The sequence below is a fragment of the Mustela lutreola genome, chromosome 1 (genome assembly GCF_030435805.1).
Source record: "Mustela lutreola isolate mMusLut2 chromosome 1, mMusLut2.pri, whole genome shotgun sequence".
NCBI lineage: Eukaryota > Metazoa > Chordata > Mammalia > Carnivora > Mustelidae > Mustela > Mustela lutreola.
Window position 1 is genome coordinate 101203556 of NC_081290.1, and position 22544 is coordinate 101226099.

Sequence of the window (22544 nt, forward strand, 5' to 3'; positions counted from 1 at the left end):
AACATTCTAAATTCCTTGTATTTAAGAAGCTCATTCTGTGTATTTGGCAAACTGCATCATTAACACTTGAAAAGCACTGAAACATTTTTTTAACCTTTTACACATTTATATGCATAGATGTCTGTGCTGAGGTATATAGAGAAAAGGCATGGGGCTTTGATAATGGTGCTCTATTTAATAAATGCCCAGGGCTATATGAGCTGTGCAAGTTCTGCCATTAGAGACGAGCTGATGGTTATAAAACAGGGAAAATCTAGTATGGAAATTATATCATCTAAATAAAGGTGATTTTTTTCCCCTTCCATTTTTTTTTTAAATAAGTTTTTTTAGGGTAGAGGTTGTAATGATAGGGTGTAGAGAATTAGTATTACTAGCTGTAAAGAGAATTAAGTGTTACTAGGATAGTTGTTCCTAGTTTTCCTGAGGGTAGTCCTACCCATTGGAGCAACATACTTTTTATGTCTAATCTGTAAAGAAAACAACAACATCAAGTTTAAATTAACACATGTGTCAGGCGCCACCACCATACACAACAGGCATGTTATAGGTCCCTCAGCCTTTTAGATACAGACCTACATTTTAAGCAGATGTCAGGTACTTACTAAATTTTTTTTTAAAAATACAGATATTTGCTTCTGGAGAAACAGATTTCACAAGCATTTTAGTTTATAGCACAGTAAAATATCTCACTAATTCAAACTAATTATGGGGAAGACATGTCTGAACTAGTTAATTAGTGAATGTTCAAAATTAATTATATTTTATTCCTCTTAAATTCACAAGTTACTTATTTTTGTGGTGTTTGTAAATAGAGATTTTCTTGGGACTGCTGTAATTAGTAGATGAGTTTAAAATCAGATATGTATTTTGCATGAATATAATTTTGTTGAGTTTACTTTCTTTTGAGGGGGAGGGGGAATAGAATTTATAAAAAACAATTTTTCTAATCAGTTAAACTGCCTGCGTCTTGTTTACATTACTTGATTTGCTTAGCAACCACTTTTGGGGGGTAGAAGGGAGAAAAAAATTCAAGTTTAACCAAAAAAATAAATTGAATCTTTAAAAGTATTATTGGTATGTAATTTTAGACTTCCAAATTCAATAATAAAATTTGTTTTTAAACTAATATAAGACATACAAAATGTCAAAATATATAAAATGTTAACAATTTAAAGTGTTCTTATAAGCCATATTTCATATTAAACTCAAGATAAGAAATTCCCTTTTATCAGTTAAGACTTTCTCTAGAAACTAGAGAACATGAAGATGAACTGAGTACTGCTAAAGCATAATGGATGGTCATGTTTGATTGACAAAGCTGTAAGACATGAAAAAAAATACTATAACATAATCCTTAAAGATGTACAACTATAGCATTACAGATTCTATAAACTAAGGGGTTATCAGTACAGCAAATTTATATTTATTAGGTTGCTTAAAAATTTTACCTTCAAATTGTAATATTTATTCATTCCTTTGTTCATTGAACAGTTGAGTGCCTTTTTATTGCCAGACATATGTAATGAATAAAAAGAGCTTATAAAATATTTATAACTTTTACTCCAGTAACTCCTGGTTGAATATAACCTGAGGGGATAATCCAAAATGGAATATAAATATGTACATACAGAAATTCATGTCATATGAAATAATAGTGATCAACCTAAATCTCCAAGGGACAGTGATTAAATAACTGATTATCTCTTGATGGGATATTCATGTACTTGAGTATTTAACATGGAAAAGTTCTGAAGATAGAATGAGGACAGCAGATGAGTTCCATTATCCAGGTTTAGAGGTGATTCTTGGGTTATGCTGATGTCCAGTTACTGCTATTGTCTGACTTGTTCTGTGGGAGAGGAGACAGGACCTGGGTGTTCCTATTAACCATTGACCTTGTGGTTACTTCGCAGTCAAATAAGGTGCCGGTGGTGCAGCCATCGCATGCGGTCCATCCTCTCACCCCCCTCATCACGTACAGCGACGAGCACTTTTCTCCAGGATCACACCCCTCACACCTCCCATCAGATGTCAACTCCAAACAAGGTGAGAGACCCTGCCTTCCTAGGCCTTTCTCAGTAAGTGAGGAGCCACATCTCATTAGTCCAGTGCCTTTACAGGTGTCTTTGCTCTGTGTCACTGCGTGGATCAAAGCGTCTTTGTAAGAGACGAGTAATTAACTTGATAGGAATTTTTTATAGCCCACAAGAATTTGTTGTTGCTTCTCTTATTTTTCAGGATTTTTTTTTAATTTTTCAGGATTTTAAGAAAGAAGAAGAAAAACATAAAAGGATAAAGTTACAGCTTTCAAAATCTAGGATCTACAGTATAAGCCAGTGTGTTACACAGATATTTCACTAAAAATTCAATCCTCAGTGTCCCCTACAGTCTTCAGTTATTGCATGTACAAAGTGTTGATGGTAGTGTTTGAAAAATGTTAGAAAAGGGACAAAATAGGAGATTTTTACTTCAAATGTTATTTTTTTAAGTCTTCTGTGATTTCATTTCAGTCCTTTTGTTTTATCCTCTTTTTTCTTTTTTTTTTTTTTTTACCATCACCAACTTAGAATAATAAAGTACAAAACCATCTCTGTTTAAAGTCAAAGTAACATGATTCCCATTTTACTTCTCTTCATTATTACCCAGGTCTGCTTCTGTATCATTTACAGAAGAACATAAAGCAGAAGAGGTCTGAATAATCAAAATGCCTGGTTTCTTTAACCTGATGGGTATAAGTATGCATTGGTTGTAGGACTCAGTGCTCTGGTTCTCCAAGCCTTCTGGCTCAATCTGCTTAGAGCACACTTTGAGGATGAATTTGTTCACAGGATGGCCGTTTTTCTCTCCATTTACATACACACTTGGACCTCAACAGGATCTTTAGAAGTTTGAAATAAAAGATCCTCTAGAGGGACGCCTGGGTGGATCAGTTGGTTAAGCAGCTGCCTTCGGCTCAGCTCATGATCCCAGCGTCCTGGGATCGAGTCCCACATCGGGCTCCTTGCTCAGCAGGGAGCCTGCTTCTCCCTCTGCCTCTGCCTGCCATTCTGTCTGCCTGTGCTCGCTCTCTCCCCCTCTCCTCTCTCTCTCTGATAAATAAATTTTTAAAAAAATTAAAAAAAAAAAAAAAAGATCCTATAGAACCATGTGAAGGCAGAGAATGTAAAGGTGTAAAATCTGTCATCACCAGCATTTCCCCCTTTTGTCCAGACCAATCATTGATCCACAGTGGTCAATAAAATTTTTAAGTGTAAAAGAAGAGTGGAGTTCAGAGGCTAGGTGTTTTTTCCACTGCCGTGAGCTGTATTGCATTCATTTTTCCACTGCGTTAAATCTGTATTGCGTTCATTTCCATCCATTGTTAAAACAGCTTATTTGAGGACTTAGTTATTGTTGGACTCTGGCTTGAGTGAAGCTATGTACTCTTACCTAGGGAAGGTAGAATCACCTATACAGATGTGTCTGGGTTGGCCTTTTTGTTTTTATTTTTTTTTTTTTAAGATTTTATTTATTTATAACAGATAGCAAGAGAGGGAGAGAGAGAACACAAGCACAGAGTAACTGGAGAGGGAGAAGCAGGCTCCCTGCTGAGCAGGGAGCCCAATATGGGGCTTGATCCCAGAACACTGGGATCATGACCCGAGCCCAGGGCAGACATTCAACAACTGAACCACCCAGGCGGCTCCAGGTTTGCCTCTGTTTTACTCCTCATTTCCAGTCTTTTTCTACTTTCCTTTTATCAAGGATCTCCAAAGAATAAGAAACATCCAAGACAGATGGAGGACATACAGTGAGAAAGAGAACTAAGATAAGATATTTTAGGAAGAAGGTAGAGTTTAAGAGGGAAGATCATGACCTTGGTCATGGTGATTTCAAGTGCCTTATCGATACCTGGAGGGAGAGAAGGAGTAAGATAATTTATGGGTCACCATCCCAGAGCAGTATCTGAGCTGGAGATTCATATCTGGGAACCTTAAAGCTGTAGATACCAGTTAAATATAGATGTAAAAGCCTCAAACAAGCTACTAGCAAAAAGAATTTAAGAATTTTTTTACTTGTTTTTAAACTACTTATTTAATAATTGCATAGTGCTTACTATGTCCTAGGCCCTGTTTTAAGCACTTTTGAAACAAACTTATTTAAAACAATAACACATGATGGTTCAGTAGTTCTTTCTTTCAAGAATTCTAGGACGGTTCTATTTTTAAAAAAGACTAGTTTTTGACTAGCTACCAATTAACGTTTATTATTTTCTCTTCTCTTTCCATCTCTTCTGCTGCCCTACCTTGTTTTGCTTTACTAATTGTAATTTATATCATTACTTCTTAAAAAAAATTTTTTTTTAATTTTTGAACTCTCTAGAACTAGAGAAAGAACAAGTGGGCATGATTAGAAAATTGCATATTCTTTGAAGTTCTTATTTTGGCCTAAAAATTTGTGTGATTTTTGCATTCTAATCCATGCACTGTATTTGCTTTAATATAAAGTCCTGTTTTTAATTACTTTTTTGGTAAACAAAGACCTCACAGACCTTGTCACCATTTATCTCTGGGGATATGTAAACTTTGCTTTGAAAAGAACTAATTTGCTTGATTTGGGGTTTGTATCATTACACTTGGTCATATTCATCACCAAAAAAAAAAAAAGTAAAAAGCTCATTAGGTCTCTTGCTTTTTCTCTCTCTCTGCCAGCCTTTTTACTTATATCATGTAGCTAAACTAGTTAGAATGTAGAGGTACTGAGGTCAGAGTTACTAATTTCAAAGTTCCTAGGAGGCTAGTTAGTTTTATTTAAAAGAAAAAAGTAGTATCATGCGCATACTCTAATGGTAGGTAGAACTATCGAGTAAATATAAGTTGTTTGTCAGCAGAACTCATTCTCACTTGTAGGAAAATAGCTAGGTTAATTTCACAATAGGAGCACATTCATTTTTTACCTTCTTCCCAGTATGTTGGTGTGAGGTATGTGTGCAGGTGTAGGAAAAGGAAAGGAAGCTGATGCCAGTCATTTTCTTTTCATTATGTCCAGTAAAAATGTTAAAAAGAAAGATTTGGGGAAATTCTGGGTTTCTGTGCCTGTTTATATAATATAAACAGTATTACCCACTGTATCCTTATAAATAACCACAGATACTCACATAACACTATTCTTTGTTACATGTATTCATGCTTTATTCCTCACAACAACCCCTATTCCATTTTTATCCTGATTTTAAAGAACCTTAACACCTAAGTAGCTTCCTCAAAGATACGTAGCTTGTGCATGGCAGAACTGATAGATCCATACAAGTCCAATTCCAGAATCATTTCATCCATAGTTATCAAAGTGACTTATAAAAAATTAAAAACTGTTGGGGCGCCTGGGTGGCTCAGTGGGTTAAGGTGCTGCCTTTGGCTCGAGTCGTGATCTCAGGGTCCTGGGATCGAGTCTCTGCTCAGCAGGGAGCCTGCTTCCCTCTCTCTTTCTCTGCCTGCCTCTCCTTCTACTTGTGATTTCTCTCTGTCAAATAATAAATAAAATCTTTAAAAAAATAAAAAAGAAATAAAAAGAAAAAATTAAAAACTGTTAAGGCTCTGCGGTTTCTAGCCTCTCATACATAGTAAATATTCAATAAATACTAGTGAAATGAGTGACTTGAGATGTGTTTCAATAGCATAGCAGTTGGTGGAGAGGCACACACTTGTAGGATCGTAACGTAACAACAGGCCAAATAAAAAACACAGATCCATTCTCTGCTCATATAATGACCTAAGCCACATCACGTACTTAGATATCCATGAAGTGTATACATGCAAAATGGTTGGTGATAATGACCCAGAATGAAGAACGGGTCTGTTTAAACACTTTTAATTTGCTCATTCATTTGTTCAGTCATTCAGAAGTATTTATTGAGGGCCTCCTCTGGAGACAACCACTTTGACACCTAGATTGGTAAAACATAGACTCTTTTTTTCCAAGCAGTATATAAGCTCACACAGGAAATCATTTGCCCAAATTAACGTAAAACAAAATGAAGAACATCTTAAGTACCATGTTGAAAGTACAAATGAAACATTGTAGATTCAGACAAAGAAGTTTTTCTCAGAGCTATACATTAGAGGGGCATATTTGAAATGTGAGTAGAAATTTATTTAGTAGAAGCCAACAAACTAAATACCATCATAGAACTAGAATCTAGCAGGTGCTAGTAAGCAAATGTAGTTTCCTTTTTCCTCCTTTGAGCAGTAAACCCAAATCCAACCAGCTGGTACTGTGTTTGGTTGCAGTCCTCCTACCCAGAATCACTGCTGCAAGGCTCTAGGCTTACCTAGAATGTGGATGAGAGTGGAGAGCAAGATTTTAGGCTTGTCTGCATAGATAATGTGCTTGTGTACCTGTCTGTGTCCCAGTGCTAAAATTCCAGGAAAATACACATTTTCTATATACCGGCACAGGATGCCTAAGTAATCAGTAATCATTCCAGACCTTGGTTTTCCTATTTGCAAAAGAAAAAGAGTAAAGTAGACAATTCTGATAGTCTGTGACCTGTAGTCATGATTTTCAAGCTCAATATTCCACAAAGTTTTCTTCTGAGTTAGTCTGATTTTTTTTTTTTTTTTTTTTTTTTTTAAACTGAGCAGTTCCCCTGCAGACCCTGAGTTTGGGGAGGTTTCTGAATCTCAAAGATAGGGGAGGCAGCAGGTTGGCCCAGTGATGCTGATATGTCAAGAATCATCATTCTTGTAGGTTCCCTTAGATTCATCCCTACTGCTCAAATCTCCCCAGACCCAAGGCAAAAAAAGTCCCAGAATATGAAATTTGGAGTCCACTGTGCCCCAAAAGTAGTGATATTTCTAGCCAAAAAGGCAGGGGGGGGGGTGGCAGGGATTTGAAACAATCTTTTAAAGACAGAAAAACATGAGATAATCTCATGTAAGCTCTCTATTGAAGAATTAAAAACCTTCTTCCTATCTGCTTCCTGTAAGAGTTGAGTAATAGTTGGTTCTAACTTCAGAGTTGAATTAACACCAACTTTGAAGGCCATACTAATTAAGTCATTCCCATAGGTTCAAGACCTTTAATATCTCATAAGACCCAAACAAAACCCATAGGCATTTTAAACAGTAAAAAAGCAGAATAATTAAAGAACATCTTTCATATGCTCCCCTGATTTCACATTTTGGTCAGTATACAGCCACTGAATGCATATTCTGGGTGTTAAACCTGGAAATGCATGCTCATATATGGAGTTGGCCTTTTAAGGCCAGATTAGCAATATAAAGAAACTTTTGTGGCTTTTTTCTAATCAGAATCAGTTTTCCCCAAATACACTGAATCTAAGTTTTTATATTTTGCATTTTTATGCATGTGCCCCTACTTTTCTGTACCCAAGGTAAAAATATAAACAAAGAGATGCCATTTGGGACTAGGATTAGGTATAATCTTTAGGTGGTTTTTACAGTTATAGGGCAATGTGCCCCAGGGAGTGTGAGCTCAAGAAACAATTTGGTGGCATGCTCATTTTCTGTGGAATACAACTAATCCAGAACAGCTTGACCTTGGAGCCCAGAGGACTCAACTTGATGAAGAGCTTAGTTGGAGCTGAAGTGGCAGAGACCAAATGAATCATATCAAGTGTGACCATTATGGGGCTGAAGATGATTCCTAATTAATCTTTGATCCTCTGAGGTATCACATTTCCCAAATCTATGTGTCCATAAGGGAGCCAATGAAAATATGAAAGTGGCAATTTACCTAATCCTTGGGCACCATGTCAGGCCATCTACTCATGAAGGCTGTCATTTTCCATTCTATACAAAAACTACTGTCTACCATTTTCTTAACCCAAGTGGAATAATGAGGGCAAACTAAGTAATTTAAAAATCTTCCTATGGTTACTGTTTTACTAGCAGCATATTTACTCTTTAAGGAGTTCCTCAAGATGTCCTGTTTTAGGACCTGTTTTTTCTGATTTTGAGATCTTGAGAAAGGCTAACAAACTGACCGCAGTTAAATGCATCCTATAAGCAGTGTTTCATGCTAGACCTTAAGAATTAATGGTATAAAGCATTTTATTGCTTCTCTTTTTATTCTTGTAGTCTGATGTCCTGTGAATCTGAAAACTCTCTTCTCCATTGTTCTTTTGAACAGGCATGTCCAGACATCCTCCAGCTCCTGAGATCCCTACCTTTTACCCCCTGTCTCCAGGTGGTGTTGGACAGATTACCCCACCTCTTGGCTGGTAAGATCCTTCCTGCAGCCTTCAGTCAGTCGTTTGAGCATGTGCTCTCTTCTTTCCATTCATGGAAATTAGCTTTATGAATGATAACATTTGTGGAGTTGAAGAAATTTCACATCAACAAGCAAGGTGCTAACTTTATTTCATTTCAATTTGAAGGATTAAAAAATATATAGACTTTGAAATGGATTGAATCCCTTTGCTAATATGTGTAGAAAATGACTGTAGCATTTATTTTGAGGCTTATAGTCTTACGGATTCAATTTGTGGCTTTGGGCATTTGCTATGCCTATACACAGGGCTCAGTTTGGTTCTTCTTGTTTACTTTTTTACGAACAACTTATTTTTGAAACAAACTTAGACACATTGGATATCAGTCTTTGCTTATAAAATGAGCAAGTGAGGGAAATGGCAACTCAAAATTCAAAAATACAAAAGCCTCTTTTGGATGTTAATAAAGTAAGCACCAGTTTGAGTTCGGACAAGTGAAAAACTGATGTTTGGGCTTCCTTTCTTCAGAATCCAGACACTCATTGTTTTGTTGTTTATATCTAGAAAAATTCTTACTGCTGTTTTCAAAATTCTTTAAATTATAAAGGTAAAGGAAAGGAAATGTGTTTTTGGAAGGAAGACTTTTACATAGTGCAGCCTATTTTTCTCGTGTTATTGTTAGCACACAGCGTGCGCCCATCCCACTCCCATTTCTTCTCCATCCTTCCCTCCCCACTGCTCACTCCATGGAAACACTGCTTCAACTTGAGCAGAGGAACCCTCTCTTTTCTTTATCTGACCTTACGTCCTCAAAGCCCCCTATCACTCCCCCAGTCCTTACCTTGACTTCCTTATGTTATCTCTTCTTCAGCAAGAAGGGGTCATCCTGTCTTGGAAATTCCAGCTGTCTGACTGTCTGTCTGTCTGTCTCTCTCTCTCTAGCACTAAATCTCCCAGTCAACTGTTTGAGTTTAATTGATTATGCATACACTTTCAAACCTACATCAATTATTCTGTCTGAACTTAACGACTTAGGGGCAGGAATTCTGTGTTGAGTGGCAGCTGGAAATAAAGACTGTGTAAATGAGAAATGTGAGATGTAGGGAAAAACAGAGATGGGGTTCTCAGAGTGGAGAGGGAATAATTCCAGTGAATTGGTCTTTTATTTCTTGACTATAGAATAGGTATATGAAGGGGTGGGGGAGTGCAGTGTTTTTAAAATATTTGTTCATTTAAAAAAATAAAATAAAATATTTGTTCATTTTTATATAAATTTCTCCCCTCTTTCCTTCCCTGAAGTTCTCAAAGATTTCTGAAAGGAGTATTTCACCATTCTCATGGTTCTGTTCTATTCAGTAAACATATTATATGTCTTATTTTGTTCAAAGCGTTAGTGGGATTGGGAGAGAGGAAGGGGTAAAAAGGTAATTCATGGACTGGTTTGCTTTTCAAGTTGAGGGTGGGAGATTTTCTTCAAGGTAAATGGTGCTTGGGTTGGGTGGAGGGTAAGAAGGGAAGCTTCGGAGAACTGAAGAAATGCTGTGCTCTGTAATGAGCCCCATGGGGTTCTTTTTGAATACCTCCCTCTTCTCCCCTCATCAAACTCTTATTGCTGGTTGGTAACTCATGTTTTGTCATTGATGGGTTCCTTTCTTCTGTGACCTCAGGCAAGGTCAGCCTGTATATCCCATCACGGGTGGATTCAGGCAACCCTACCCATCCTCACTGTCAGTCGACACTTCCATGTCCAGGTAGGTGGAGGTGGAAACTGGGCACCCCAGGACAAGTTGCTCCTCTTGCGCTTGCATTTCGTGCGCCTCTGCTTGCCTCTCGGTCGGCTAGGAGGGTGCATACCTCAGCCCCGCGTCTGTCTGTGCAGTGTGCCTGGCTCCCACACTAGGTGTCGCAGAGATTCCTGGGTAGGAGCCAAACGCTGCACCCCCCAGCACCAGCCACACCCCTGGGGAGACGCAGCAACACCTGGGAAACTGCATCTGAAAGAACTCACTGCCACCCGACTGTGGGATGTGAAACGACCTGAAAGCAGACATTCTAAGAAGAGCTTCTTTGATTCAAAATATGCTGGGAGTGGGGTAGCAGGGAGGAGAAAGACTGGTCTGGTCTGAGTTCTGTAATTTGCTTTCTTTGAGGAAAGTTGTAACCATTTAATGCGACAGTGTCCGAAAATGCCCAGATAGTCAAGAACCTTCCTGGACCAAGGCTGTCTGAAGAGAAAGAACGGTGCTTACTGGCTGTCAGGCCATGCGGGGTGTGTGTCCTAGTGTGTGAATCAGGCCCTGTGTGGACATGTTGTAGTTCAAGCGAAGCTCTGTGAGGTCTGCCATGCCACACTGCTCTGTGTACTGCTTTTGCTTCTGGAAAGGATGGCGTCTGTGCTCGATGTACACACACATTCGTTGTGCATCATCTGTTTGTCCCATGTGGCTTGTTCAGGGGAGCTAGCATCATTGTGCTGGAAGTTAAACTACTGGGCTAGTAATTGGTTGGGAATCTTCACTTTTGATTATTTGGTATGAAATTCACAATTTCTGTGGTGAATTTCAGCTTTTTAAAAAATCATTATTTGCTCAGCAAATTGCAAATGTAGTCGGTTGGAGGAGATAAAATTAATATCCTTCCTCCCAAATGTATTTTCACACCTTTTAACGTTGCGAGAACTCTCTGGTGACAGGATTTCCCCCCATGCAAAGAACAGCATCATGTGTCTTTGCAAATGGTACACGTAGCAGAGCATCACTGCTTAATCAAAATATTTGTATTTTTCCCATGCCTCCTTAATGTTTAAAAATTTGTTTCTGATCCAAGCAGAGTTCCTTCTTTGCTTCCCAGATGCAGAGATTAATCATGCTGCTGCGATAAAAGACCTGAGAACACTGTTCTTGTTGAATTAGATATTCACCTTAAAACAGTTGGAAAAGCCGGGCACCTAGTTGGCCCAGTTGGTAGAGCATGCAGAGCTTGATCTCAGGGTTTCGAGTTCTCAGGTCGTTGTGTGTGGAGCCTGCAAGTCAATCAGTCAATCCATTTGAAACACACAAATTTCTAAAGCTATTAAAATTTATCCAAAGCATTTATTTTTATTTTTATTTTTTTCTTGCATGGCAGTTGCCCTTCTTTGCACTGTATGGTGGGGGACAGTTTAAGATTTTTTTAATGCTCTACCAAGTGTACTTGGGAGAAAAGCCTTTAGCATGTGCAGTTTTTACCTGATGGCGAACTGTACCCTTCCCTTAATTTTATTATCTGTTTTTCATAAGACTAGATCTCTCAAATAGTACTTTCTTTCCGTATAGAAGATTATTTTAGAAGAAGCTGATGGCAGCTTTATTAAATTAGGGACTGAAAATAAACTTCCTGTGCCTTATTTTCTCAGTTGTTCTCTCCAGATATCAATAAAGAAGCCAGCCATTTGAGAAGACTTAATTTGACAGTTTGCTTAGGCAGAGATATTTTAATGTGGTGTCTTCAGCTTTCATTTAAAAATCATTTAAAAAGCTAAATCTTAATAAAGTATGTTTCCAGTAATTACTGAAATTCTTCTCTGAAAACTGCTTTGCAAGAAAATTGACTCTTTTTTTTTTTTTTTAAACCTATGCTCTAGAGTCCTCCCAGGAAAAATGTCTGATTCTGTTAGTTTGGGAAAAAATTCTGTTATACAAGGAATAAGTATAAATGTTTCCACTTGAATACAGAGAGAAATTAATTATTGGCCCACTCTGATTCATAGTTATTTCTCCGATGTATAAAGGTGTGTTTTCACTTTCAGCCAATAGCAGTTAGTGGATTGTTTAAGAATTCTGCCTCCTTTTTGCTGCAACAGCCACTAGTACATATTTTCCTTTCTTTCCTTCTTTCAGGTTTTCCCATCACATGATTCCTGGTCCTCCTGGTCCCCACACAACTGGCATCCCTCATCCAGCTATTGTAACACCTCAGGTCAAACAGGAGCACCCCCACACTGACAGCGACTTAATGCACGTGTGAGTACGCCTCTGGTTTCACCTGTGAGCACCTGAACAGACTGAGGACTTAAACACAGCTTCTGCTTGCTGTTGTTGAACACTTCCTCCCTCTCTTTTATTACGAAAATCAGTGTGTCTCTGCCTTGATAGTACTGCCCCTGAGGACTTTAAGCAGCTTGATTCTCACTGCACTAATTTTAAGATTGGAATGAAGCATGGACCTCAAAAAATCAAGGGACCTGCACCAAAACGGAGCAATCTTCCAAGTGTGGGAATTGAATAATCTTGAGCTGTTTAGCAGTTCAGTGCCAGGTTTTAATTGGGTTCTGATTGTTGCACCCGATGGTACCGGAGGGAAGTAGACGGGACGGCTCCCTGCATTTCCTTCTGGACATGCACTTAACCATGCTTTAGGCTTCAAAAGCACAGAATTCAAGGGAAAGGGGCAGACCAAGCCCAGGATCCCCTATCAGGCCAGGCTTTTCTCAGGATGTTATACCAGGACTAAATTTCCTAAAGAGATCAGTAATTGAATTCCTTAATCTAGGGTCTGTAGACGGGGGCGGGAGGATGGGGTCGCAGCGGGCATCGGTGCAGAAAACCCCAGCACATGCAGGCAAAGCCAACATGCACTTGCTTAGGGGAGAGTTTCATTAGGCTCTCAGAGGGACCCTTGACGGAAGAAGCTCAGAACATCAGTTCTGAAAGAGGAATAACCACCCATACTTTGTGTTCAGCTTTTCTTGAGGTGACCAAGGAGCACGGGCTCAGGCCCATTTGGCGTCAAACACTTGCATGGCTATAGGTCAACTTTGTCAGACCAAAGGATCTTTGCTCCTCCTGAGTTGTTTTTCTGACCCGATGCTCTTCTGGGTGCTTGTAGAGCTCTTAGAGGATTGTCCCCGGCCTGAGTTTTTGTCTGGTGACATGAGCGATGCTCTGCTTCCCCTGTCTCTCCCTCCCCACCCCCTTACCATCCCAACCACCTTTTAGGAAGCCTCAGCATGAACAGAGAAAGGAACAGGAGCCAAAAAGACCTCACATTAAGAAGCCTCTGAATGCTTTTATGTTATACATGAAAGAAATGAGAGCGAATGTCGTCGCTGAGTGTACCTTAAAAGAAAGCGCAGCTATCAACCAGATTCTTGGCAGAAGGGTAAGTAGTAGGGTGGGATGGAAATGTTTATGACGACCTTGGACTGTCTTGTTAAAGGTGGTCATAGAATGCATTTGTATAATCACAGCCACTTTGGGAAGTAACAGAAGATAGGATAATAATCTTTAGGGGGATTAAACGATAGAATGCATGGTTAACAGTTTAGATTGTACCTAGCACATAGAAAACCTCCTGTAAATGTTAACTGTTTTCCCTGTTATCTTTTATTGGGTGTCTTTATGTGCCAGGTACTCTGGTAGGCATTAGATAATAACTGCTGAATAAAATAGATCGGGTCCTTGTCTTCATGGAGCTTAATGTCTTCTGAGAGGATACAGATGCTAGACAGATAATTACCTGGTGTATAATTAAAACTGTGAGAAATGCTGTGAATGTCAAGAGTAAGATTCTATGAGAAAGAATAATAGGGAGCTAGGGAAGTGCCCCTCTAGGAAGATGGTATTAAAGCTGAGACCTGAGTAAGGAGTAGAAATTAACCGCATGACTAGTGGTGGGAGGTGGGCCCTCCCCAGATGGAGTGATAGTTGTGTGTGCATTCATGTCTGAAGCAAGAAAGCACTTGGCCCACATAGGGAACTATAGGAAGGCCTTGCAGTACCAGCCACGCTTCTGGAAACACCCAGGCAAACACAGGGGGCCACCCCTCCCGAGACAGAAGTAGATCTGCTCTACTCAGAAGCTTTAAGGAAGAATTTATATGGGTCATAGAAGTTCTTTATTCTAGAAAAATTGCTCTCTGGGTCTTAAAGTGTATATAGGTGCATGGTTTCTGCCTTGCCCCTTTTCTGTTCATTCCTTCTTTAACTCATGCCAAGATACTTTTCAGATCACCTGCTGTATAGCAGGCTCTAGGCTACAACCAGGACAGACACTCTTGAGATTTCTTTATCCATCCACCAGCCCAGAGGCTATTAAGTCTTTCCAGGAGCTTTTCTTGGGATAGAAATGGTTTTAAAATATCGGATATCTGAGGAGTGGTGGAAAAAATTGGAGTCTTTCTAATATTACATTATAATTTTAGAAATGCTTCATTTTAATTGTTGATGCTCTTCATATGTGTGTGATAGTTACTTCAGTTATGAACTCCTATATTTGTTTTTGCAACCTCTCAAGGAATTCATGATTCGTTAATGAACATTTAGGTGAGGAAGGCCTAACAGTCTTTGTAAAACTTAGATGATTGTGTTTTAGCTGTTGTTGTGGTTAATTTTTACCATGTTTGATACAAACCTAATAAATTTCAGCATTCATAATGGAAGACATGCAGGAGATTACCAGGCCATGTGAACAGATGGGGGGCAGCAAGCTTTCTTGTATTATCGATTCCTGTTGGATAGAATAAAAATGCAGTTATTTCCAATCTGCAGGACACCAGAGTTTCAGGGGTAGGGTGTGGTGGCAGATTATAGCTCTCTTGGTGCCCCATGTCAAATACTCTCCCTCCCTGTGGATTCTTAAACACGTAATAACAATAATTACAGTGATTTCCCAAGCCAGAGCATAGCAGATAAATGATTCCCATCATCTTTGAGGAACTTCACCTTAAAAGCTTAAAGGCTGATGACCATTCCCCCTGACCCTTTAAAGAAACCAGAGGGAAAGAAGGGTTGATGTTCTTTTTTCAGTTTATATAAAACTCTTAGCTTTTTTCCATTTTTGAGTTAAAGGTCCCCTGACCCTCCAGTGGGAATTATTTTCTTGCTCAAGAGAGTAGGTAGGGATATAATACAGAGGTATGCTTCCTATTTTTAATGCACGTTTCCAACAATTGCTACTTTCTCAGCTCCCATAACGATCCCCAGATCAGAGCGTGTGTCCTAAAAGATGGTTCTCATTTGGGATCTCTCTCTGTCTTTGATTTGGACACCTGTTTCTATTTATAGGTCTCTGAGATCTTTGATTAAGATCAGGTTTTCTATCCTTTTCATAACTCCCCTCTGGCAGGGTAGTCCTTGCTAGTTCTTTAAAGATCCTGCTTTAAAATCATGAAGTTTTATACACTGGCATAATTAGAATTTTTAAAATTAGAACTTAAATTCATTCTGGAACATTTTTAATTTTTGATTTTATTCATCTGTACTGTATCTCTAAAAAGAAATGTTCAGTCACATAAATTTAAGTTTTCTTCTTTGTGTTTGTAAATAATAATAGCACAAATCTTATTTTCAAAGAAGCCTTTTCAGAACTTCCAGGCTGTTAAGCAAAGTCTATTTGTTGCAAATTTATTGTCAGATTTTTTTTTTGACTCTATACATTTTCCAAATTTATTTATTTATTTATTTATTTATTTTTTTTTTTTTTAAGATTTTATTTTATTTGACAGAGAGAGAGATCACAAGTAGGCAGAGAGGCAGGCAGAGACAGAGGGGGAAGCAGGCTCCCTGCCGAGCAGAGAGCCCGATGCGGGGCTCGATCCCAGGACACTGAGATGGTGACCTGAGCCGAAGGCAGCGGCTTAATCCACTGAGCCACCCAGGCGCCCCTACATTTTCCAAATTTAAATTGGTATTTTCTCAACTTGGGAAATGCTGACAATGAAATCAGATTTTTTTTTTTTCAATAATTCAGTTTTTTCACAAGCAAAAGAAAGATAAGTGTTTTTAGCCCATTGTGTTTCAGAAATTCCTATAAAGAAAGATCATCTCTCTAATTTGTACTAGACTTTTTGTTTTCATTTACAAGGCTTTAATACCGTTTTACCTACTGTTTTACTCTGGTAAATGATCTTTTATTTGTGGGAAGACTTTGGGCATTAGAAATATCAGGGAACTAAGAGCAATTGAAAATTCAAGTAAATAGTTTGTGGCCTATTTTTTTCTTTTTTCTCCTTGCATTTGCTCAGTTTTGTTAGCTGGAATCGTTTTGTCAACCTAAATGTCCCATTTTAAGTAAAAAATAACCGGTGTTTGGGTAAAAGACCTAATCTCTATCTGTATTTTGAGAGATATGTTTTATAAAACTTACTCCAGGTTTTCTCAGCAAGTTACAAAGCTGCCAGAAACTATGTAAAATTATACCGATGTATGTTGCATTAGTTTAAGAGAGCTCTGACTTGTCAAATGAATAAACAAATTTATAAAAGTTATAATTTTACTTTTTTTTTCTTTTTGTCTTGTCTCTCCATTTGGTAACATTTTGCCTCTTGCCAATCAGGTTTAGCTCCAGGACTGTATAAATATTAATGATCAGTCTTTTCTTAGAAACAAAACAAAACCCCAAACAGACAATCAACGTGGATCTTTTCCACGGTGTGCAGTTTGTTTTCCACCCTGTAGGTCTCTAGTACTGGGTCAATGTTCCAGATTTAGGAAGGCCTGGGCTTGGCAGAAGCCTGGTTTAAACTCGAAGTTCCGCCCCACACATGCTTCCTTCTTAGGCTTGATTTTACTAATTGTGTTCACCCTGCCGGTACAAAGAACTCTGTCTCAGGTAACTTATTTGGGGTTTTTTTTTTCCTGCCACCTCCCCAGTGTCTGTCCCCCCCCCACCACCACCACCATTTTTTAAAGGAAAAGCCAATTACCTGATTTGCCTTCGGGTTCGGACCCAAGTCCTGCTGTGTGTGTCCTGCTTCTTAACTACTTGACACTGTACTTCTAAAGCGATTGAAAAAGAAGCCATCTGTCCTATCCCAACACAGAGGCCCAGCCGTTCTGGGGTTTCTGGAGGAACTGAATCCGCTGCTGGGCCCTTGGGCACCACGCAATGGGAAGCTGGAGTGGGAGGGTGGGGTGTGGCAGAAGGTGCTCCAGTGTTCTTGAGGTCAGATCCCTGATCCTGGAACAAACACGAGGCCGGGGGTTTTCTTGAGGAATGCTGCCTAGCCCTACCCCAGGAGCCTCCTCCAGGAGCACTCTTCTCTCACGGCCTCTCTCTCCCTCATCTGTCCTTTCCCCACCCCAGTTCAGCCACACCTTTCTTTTCTTTGTCCTTGTTTTTTAAAACTAGGACAGGGAAATTAAAATCACTTAGGGCAGCTGAATGAGAAGGAATGCTTAGCACCATGGAGCTGAGGCTAGCCGGAGTGGGAAGCAGGAGCTGAGCCGTAGTGTGCGTGCCTGCGGCGTGGGTCAGGTCTGCCCTCCCGTGGCTGCACCTCCCTGCCATCCTCTCTGGCTAGCTGGTCCCCCAGTCCAGCTGGTTCTCCTGGAAGTTTGGTGCTAGGGGAGATCCTAGCACCAGAGAAGTGGGGAAAAGACTTGAAAACCATCTGCTAGGGCACCTAAAGTGAGTGGTGTGCAAACATATGCAAAGCAATGTGCACATGTAAGCTGCTTAAATTCCTGAATGGATGCCTTGCATACATAAGCTATTTTGCTGTATATGATACATAATTATGTCTGTTATCAGAAGGGAAATGGAAAGTTGGCAGGGTATCAGGCATTTCATTCTCCAGGTTAGATACTACAATCTCAGGTGCTAGATGGCAAAATAAATCTAGATAGCACTCCTTGCTTTCCAGCAGAAGGAAGCCAAACACCATAGCCGTAAGGAGTGCACGTGTGACTGGACAGTGTTGTCAGCGTCCTTCCGCTAGACTAGGTAGTATGAGGAGGGGCAATGGGATGGAGGCAGACTGACCTGAGGTCTTAGGAAGAAGGTCTCAGACTCTCTATATGACAGATGTGCATTATCCTTGTAAGGTGAAGATGCATCTGCGTGGAAAAGACATCTGGACATGATCACATTTTGCATAAATAAATGGTACTTGGTTTCAAATACCAGAATATAGTACAGACTGAAAAAGCACCAAGTCAGGTGTTGAGGTTCATCAGTGAAAGTTCTTTCTAATTTATACTGGAAAAGAGGAAGGGTGGGGGACAGATCATATTACTTTGGATATTTAATTGCCTTTGATGTGTTTCATGCGATCTGGGAGAACAGAATAGAGACCAAAGTTTGCGTTTCACTCTCGCTGCCAGACTCCCAAGTGGACTTCTGCAGCACTTGCTCTTCTGCCATCTAAAAATAAATCAGAGTTTCAGTGCTTAATATTTTCATCCTTTAATGTTTGAAACGTGAAATCTATAATATCATTGCTCTTTTGCCTACTTTGATTTGCTTTCCTTCTTCTTTTTGTTTTAGTGGCATGCCCTCTCCCGTGAAGAGCAGGCTAAATATTATGAATTAGCACGGAAGGAACGACAGCTACATATGCAGCTCTATCCAGGCTGGTCTGCAAGAGACAATTATGTAAGCTCCTTCTGCATACCAACAGTTCTCTACCTTCACTCATTCTTGCTTTCTGGGTTTGTTTGTTTTTTTTTTTTTTAAGATTTTATTAATTTGACAGTGAGTGAGTGAGAGAGAGAGACCTGCACAAGCAGGGGGAGCAGCAGGCAGAGGGAGTGGGAGAAGAAGGCTCCCTGCTGAGCAGGGAGCTTGAAGCAGGGAGCTTGATGCAGAGCTCGATCCCAGGACTCTGGGATCATGACCTGGGCCAAAAGCAGACACTTAATGGACTGAGCCACCCAGGCGCCTCTCTTTCTGTTATTTTTGTGATGAAAATGTGTTTTAGAGTACATTATCCCCCCCCACCTCATTCACTGGGGACACATTTCAGAAACCCCAGTAGATTCCTGAAACCACCAATAGTACTGAACCTCTATGTACTATGTGTTTTCCTGTTCATATATACCTATGATAAAGTTTTTATAAAGGAGACATAGTAAGCAATTGACAATAATATAGAACAAAAACATAACAACATACTGTACTAAAAGTTATGTCAATGTAGTCTGTCTCCCTCAAAATATCTTACTGTACTGTCCTCACCTCTCCCTTGTGATGATGTGAAATGATAACATGAGACATGAAGTAAGATGACTGATGTAGGCATTGTGAAGTTGTGTTAGCCTTCTCTTGGCCTGCTGACGCCATGTTAGGAGGAGGATTGTCTGCTTCCAGACCTTGGTTGACCAGGGTCAACTGAAACTGTGGAAAGCTTTGAGCTGTCATAGCTTTTTACCCTTTGGTTATATAATACTCTTTTAAGGCAAAACTTAATCCAAAAAATCCACTAAAATGTTGGTGAAAAATAATTTTTTAAAAAAGCCTATAATCTCAGGGTGCCTGGATGGCGCAGTCAGTTAAGCAGCCAACTGTTGATTTTATGGTCTCAGGATCATGGGATCAAGCCCTGCCTTGGGCCCTGCACTGAGCAGAGACTCTGCTTGAGATTCTCCCTCTCCTCCATCTGCCCTATTACCCTGCTCATGTCGCTCTCTGTCTCTCTCTGTAAAAGAAATGCCCTTTTTTTTTTTTTTTTTTAAGATTTTATTTATTTATCTGACAGAGATCACAAGTAGGCAGAGAGGCAGGTATAGAGGAGAAAGCAGGCTCCTTTTTCTGGGGCACCTGAGTGGCTCAGTGGGCTAAGCCTCTGCCTTCGGCTCAGGTTATGATCTCAGGGTCTTGGGATCGAGCCCCACATTGGGCTCTCTGCTCAGCATCTTCCCCCTCTCTCTCTGCCTCCCTCTCTGCCTACTTGTGATCTCTTTCTGTCAAATAAGTAAATAAAATTTTTTTTTTAAAAAAGCATTTTTCTGTTTAGCATAGTGTTTCTATGTATAGATTTTAATGGCTTTATTATTTTCAATGATTGTCACAATTAACCATTTTTTCCTATTTATTAGACAACTAAATTACTATTTTTTTTTTTTACAATTGGAAATCTATAATGAAGCTATCTATACATAACAGGTTTTTTTTTTCTGTGTTTACAGCTATTATTTCTGTAGGATAGATTCACAATAGTGGAATTGTTGAGTTAAAGGATATAAACATTATAAAGACTCTTTGATACTTACTGTCAAATTTCTTTCCAGAAGGATCTAATTCTTTTTCTTTTTAATATGTTATGTTAGTCACCAGATATTATCTAATTCTTAAGAAAGTATGTATTCAAGTGACTGTTTTGTCACAGACTAATTAAAGCTGGACTTAAAAATTTTTTTGTTTCATATTACTGTACCTTGATGTCTAGTATATGTTTTATTCAGATGGAGTAAGTATTATATTTTTTAAGTTGTACTCATTGGCCAGAAATACCCCGTTTATCAGGCCCGTTATTTTATTAATTTAGAATTTGTAGATTTTACTAATGTGGTCTTGATACAGCAAAGACTATTACTGAGAAATGTTATAAATTATATATTTCAGTTTTATATTTTATTAAAGGGAATAATTTTGAATATTTAAGTTCCTAATTTAAAATTTTTGAAGATCATTTTCAGTGTTCCATGTGCACCTGGCATTAGAAAAGCCAGTTAGGACAGCCTTAATATTACGTAGAATTGTCCCTTTTCAAAAGGGTGAGGCTGAAACCATTAATATATAATTTAATGTGTGACCACTGCTGTAGATGGTCCTGTGGGGCCCCATGTCTGAGGTCAGACATCCCATATAACGGGACACCAGGACTTTTGGCACACATTTGTTTCCTGTAATGTGCTCCGACGAACGTCACCGCTGCTCGGGATCTGAAGCTTAAGCTTTGGCTACAGCTTTGCCACAGGAAGGAAGAGTCGTGGGCTTGCCACAGAGGAACAGCAGCTCCTCGGACTCTCCTGAGCTCTTGTTGGGTTGTTTTAATAAGTACCATATGCCTGTTGTCAAGAACTGTCTTAAATGTTTTCTGTGATATTTTCTAATCCTTACAGTAATTTAGGGTCATGAATAGTGTTATTGCATCTTAATGCAATATGGGGGAAATGAAGGGGTCAGACAGGTTGAGTCATTAGTCCAAGGCCACGTAGTGGCTAAATTGCAGTTATACCCTGGTCTCCCTGACTCTGAAAATCTATGCAGTATTCCTTCTCCGCAGGAGACTAGCACAGTCTTTCCAGCGCCTTCTTAAGGCGACTGCTCTAATTCAAGAGTTTTCTCCCCTGAGCTGTGCTTCTGTTCTCTGGGCAACAATTAGCATCTTTCTGGACAGATTTTACCCATGGAAGAACTATGCTGTGCTGTGGATTTGTATAGATTTAGCATTGCTTGCTGCACATCTTTGAGGGAAGTTTCTGTTCTGAATCTTAGGTAAAGGATAAAATTTTAAAAAGAGATAAACACATATTCTGTCCCTCTCTCCTTTTCTCCATGTGGGGAGATGAGAAGAAAGTAGTTTTGAAAAAGCCAGTATAATGTGAATTTACCTTTAAAGATGTTCTTCTGCAGAATTTTTAAAGGAAATTGTGTGGCATAACTTGATTGTGGGATTCCCCTGGAATGAATGGAAAATCCGGCTTTGTTACATACTATTTTTATAACAATAAATATAATCCTATTAATTACCAAGGCAAACAGAAGTCGATCAAGAGATAGTGCTTTAGCTAAAGAGATTACTTTTTTTAAGATTTTATTTATTTATGTATTTGACAGAGATCACAAGTAGGCAGAGAGGCAGGCAGAGGGGGATAGGGGGGGAAGCAGGCTCCCCGCTGAGCAGGGAGCCCGATGTGGGGCTTGATCCCAGAACCCTGGGATCGTGACCCGAGCTGAAGGCAGAGGCTTTAACCCACTGAGCCACCCAGGTGCTCCTAAAGAGATTATTCTTAAAATAGCAGCATAGGAATGGAGTCTAAACAAGATGCATGCCTTGTATCTTAGCAGTTAGTGTCCTTATCCTCATATTAAATATATCAATTTTTAATATTTTTAAATTATGGCAACATAGATTTTATAACTTCAGTACTTATCATTTTTATTTTTTGTAACTTTTATAACCAAAGTTTTCATAAATCAACAGTACACATATTTTCTTAGGTGAGATCAACCAGATATTTGTATTGTTAGAGTTGTTTTTTTTTTTTTTTTTAAGATTTTTATTTATTTATTTGAGAGAGAGACAGTGAGAGAGAGCATGAGCGAGGAAAAGATCAGAGGGAGAAACAGACTCCCCATGGAGCTGGGAGCCCAATGTGGGACTCGATCCCGGGACTCCGTGATCATGACCTGGGCTGAAGGCAGGAGTCCAACCAACTGAGCCACCCAGGCGTCCCTGTTAGAGTTTTTTAAATTTAATGCTTAATATCCCCAGTATTATATATCATTTTAATGAGGAATATTTTTATATTAACCACATGCAAAAATGAGTTTTTTGTAGAAGCTGACATCAGAACATCCAAACTACTTAGGTCTTTTTTGTCTGCATAAAATGTTGGTTCTCTTGAAACGG

At 39.2% G+C, this 22544-nt stretch overlaps 1 protein-coding gene and 1 long non-coding RNA gene across 12 annotated transcripts in view; one reads left to right on the plus strand and one right to left on the minus strand.

Moving 5' to 3' along the window:
- LEF1 (lymphoid enhancer binding factor 1) overlaps positions 1–22544 on the plus strand; it is a 119866-nt gene that overhangs the window by 81371 nt on the left and 15951 nt on the right. For 5 of the 7 annotated variants that reach the window (XM_059171298.1, XM_059171290.1, XM_059171338.1 and 2 more), the window contains exons 4-9: positions 1914–2046; positions 8131–8221; positions 9877–9960; positions 12088–12210; positions 13186–13348; positions 18455–18562. In XM_059171298.1, the coding sequence (XP_059027281.1) occupies positions 1914–2046; positions 8131–8221; positions 9877–9960; positions 12088–12210; positions 13186–13348; positions 18455–18562 (702 nt within the window). The remainder of the gene's footprint in view (positions 1–1913; positions 2047–8130; positions 8222–9876; positions 9961–12087; positions 12211–13185; positions 13349–18454; positions 18563–22544) is intronic. The other 2 variants (XM_059171316.1, XM_059171308.1) reach the window with 1 other exon arrangement.
- Positions 6579–22544, minus strand: part of LOC131829497 (uncharacterized) — a 30820-nt gene continuing 14854 nt past the window's right edge. For 3 of the 5 annotated variants that reach the window (XR_009352878.1, XR_009352879.1, XR_009352873.1), the window contains 4 exons: positions 21523–21590; positions 17951–18331; positions 16893–17146; positions 6579–14695 (listed from right to left, as the gene is read on the minus strand). This is a non-coding gene — a long non-coding RNA (uncharacterized LOC131829497). The remainder of the gene's footprint in view (positions 14696–16892; positions 17147–17950; positions 18332–21522; positions 21591–22544) is intronic. The other 2 variants (XR_009352877.1, XR_009352875.1) reach the window with 2 other exon arrangements.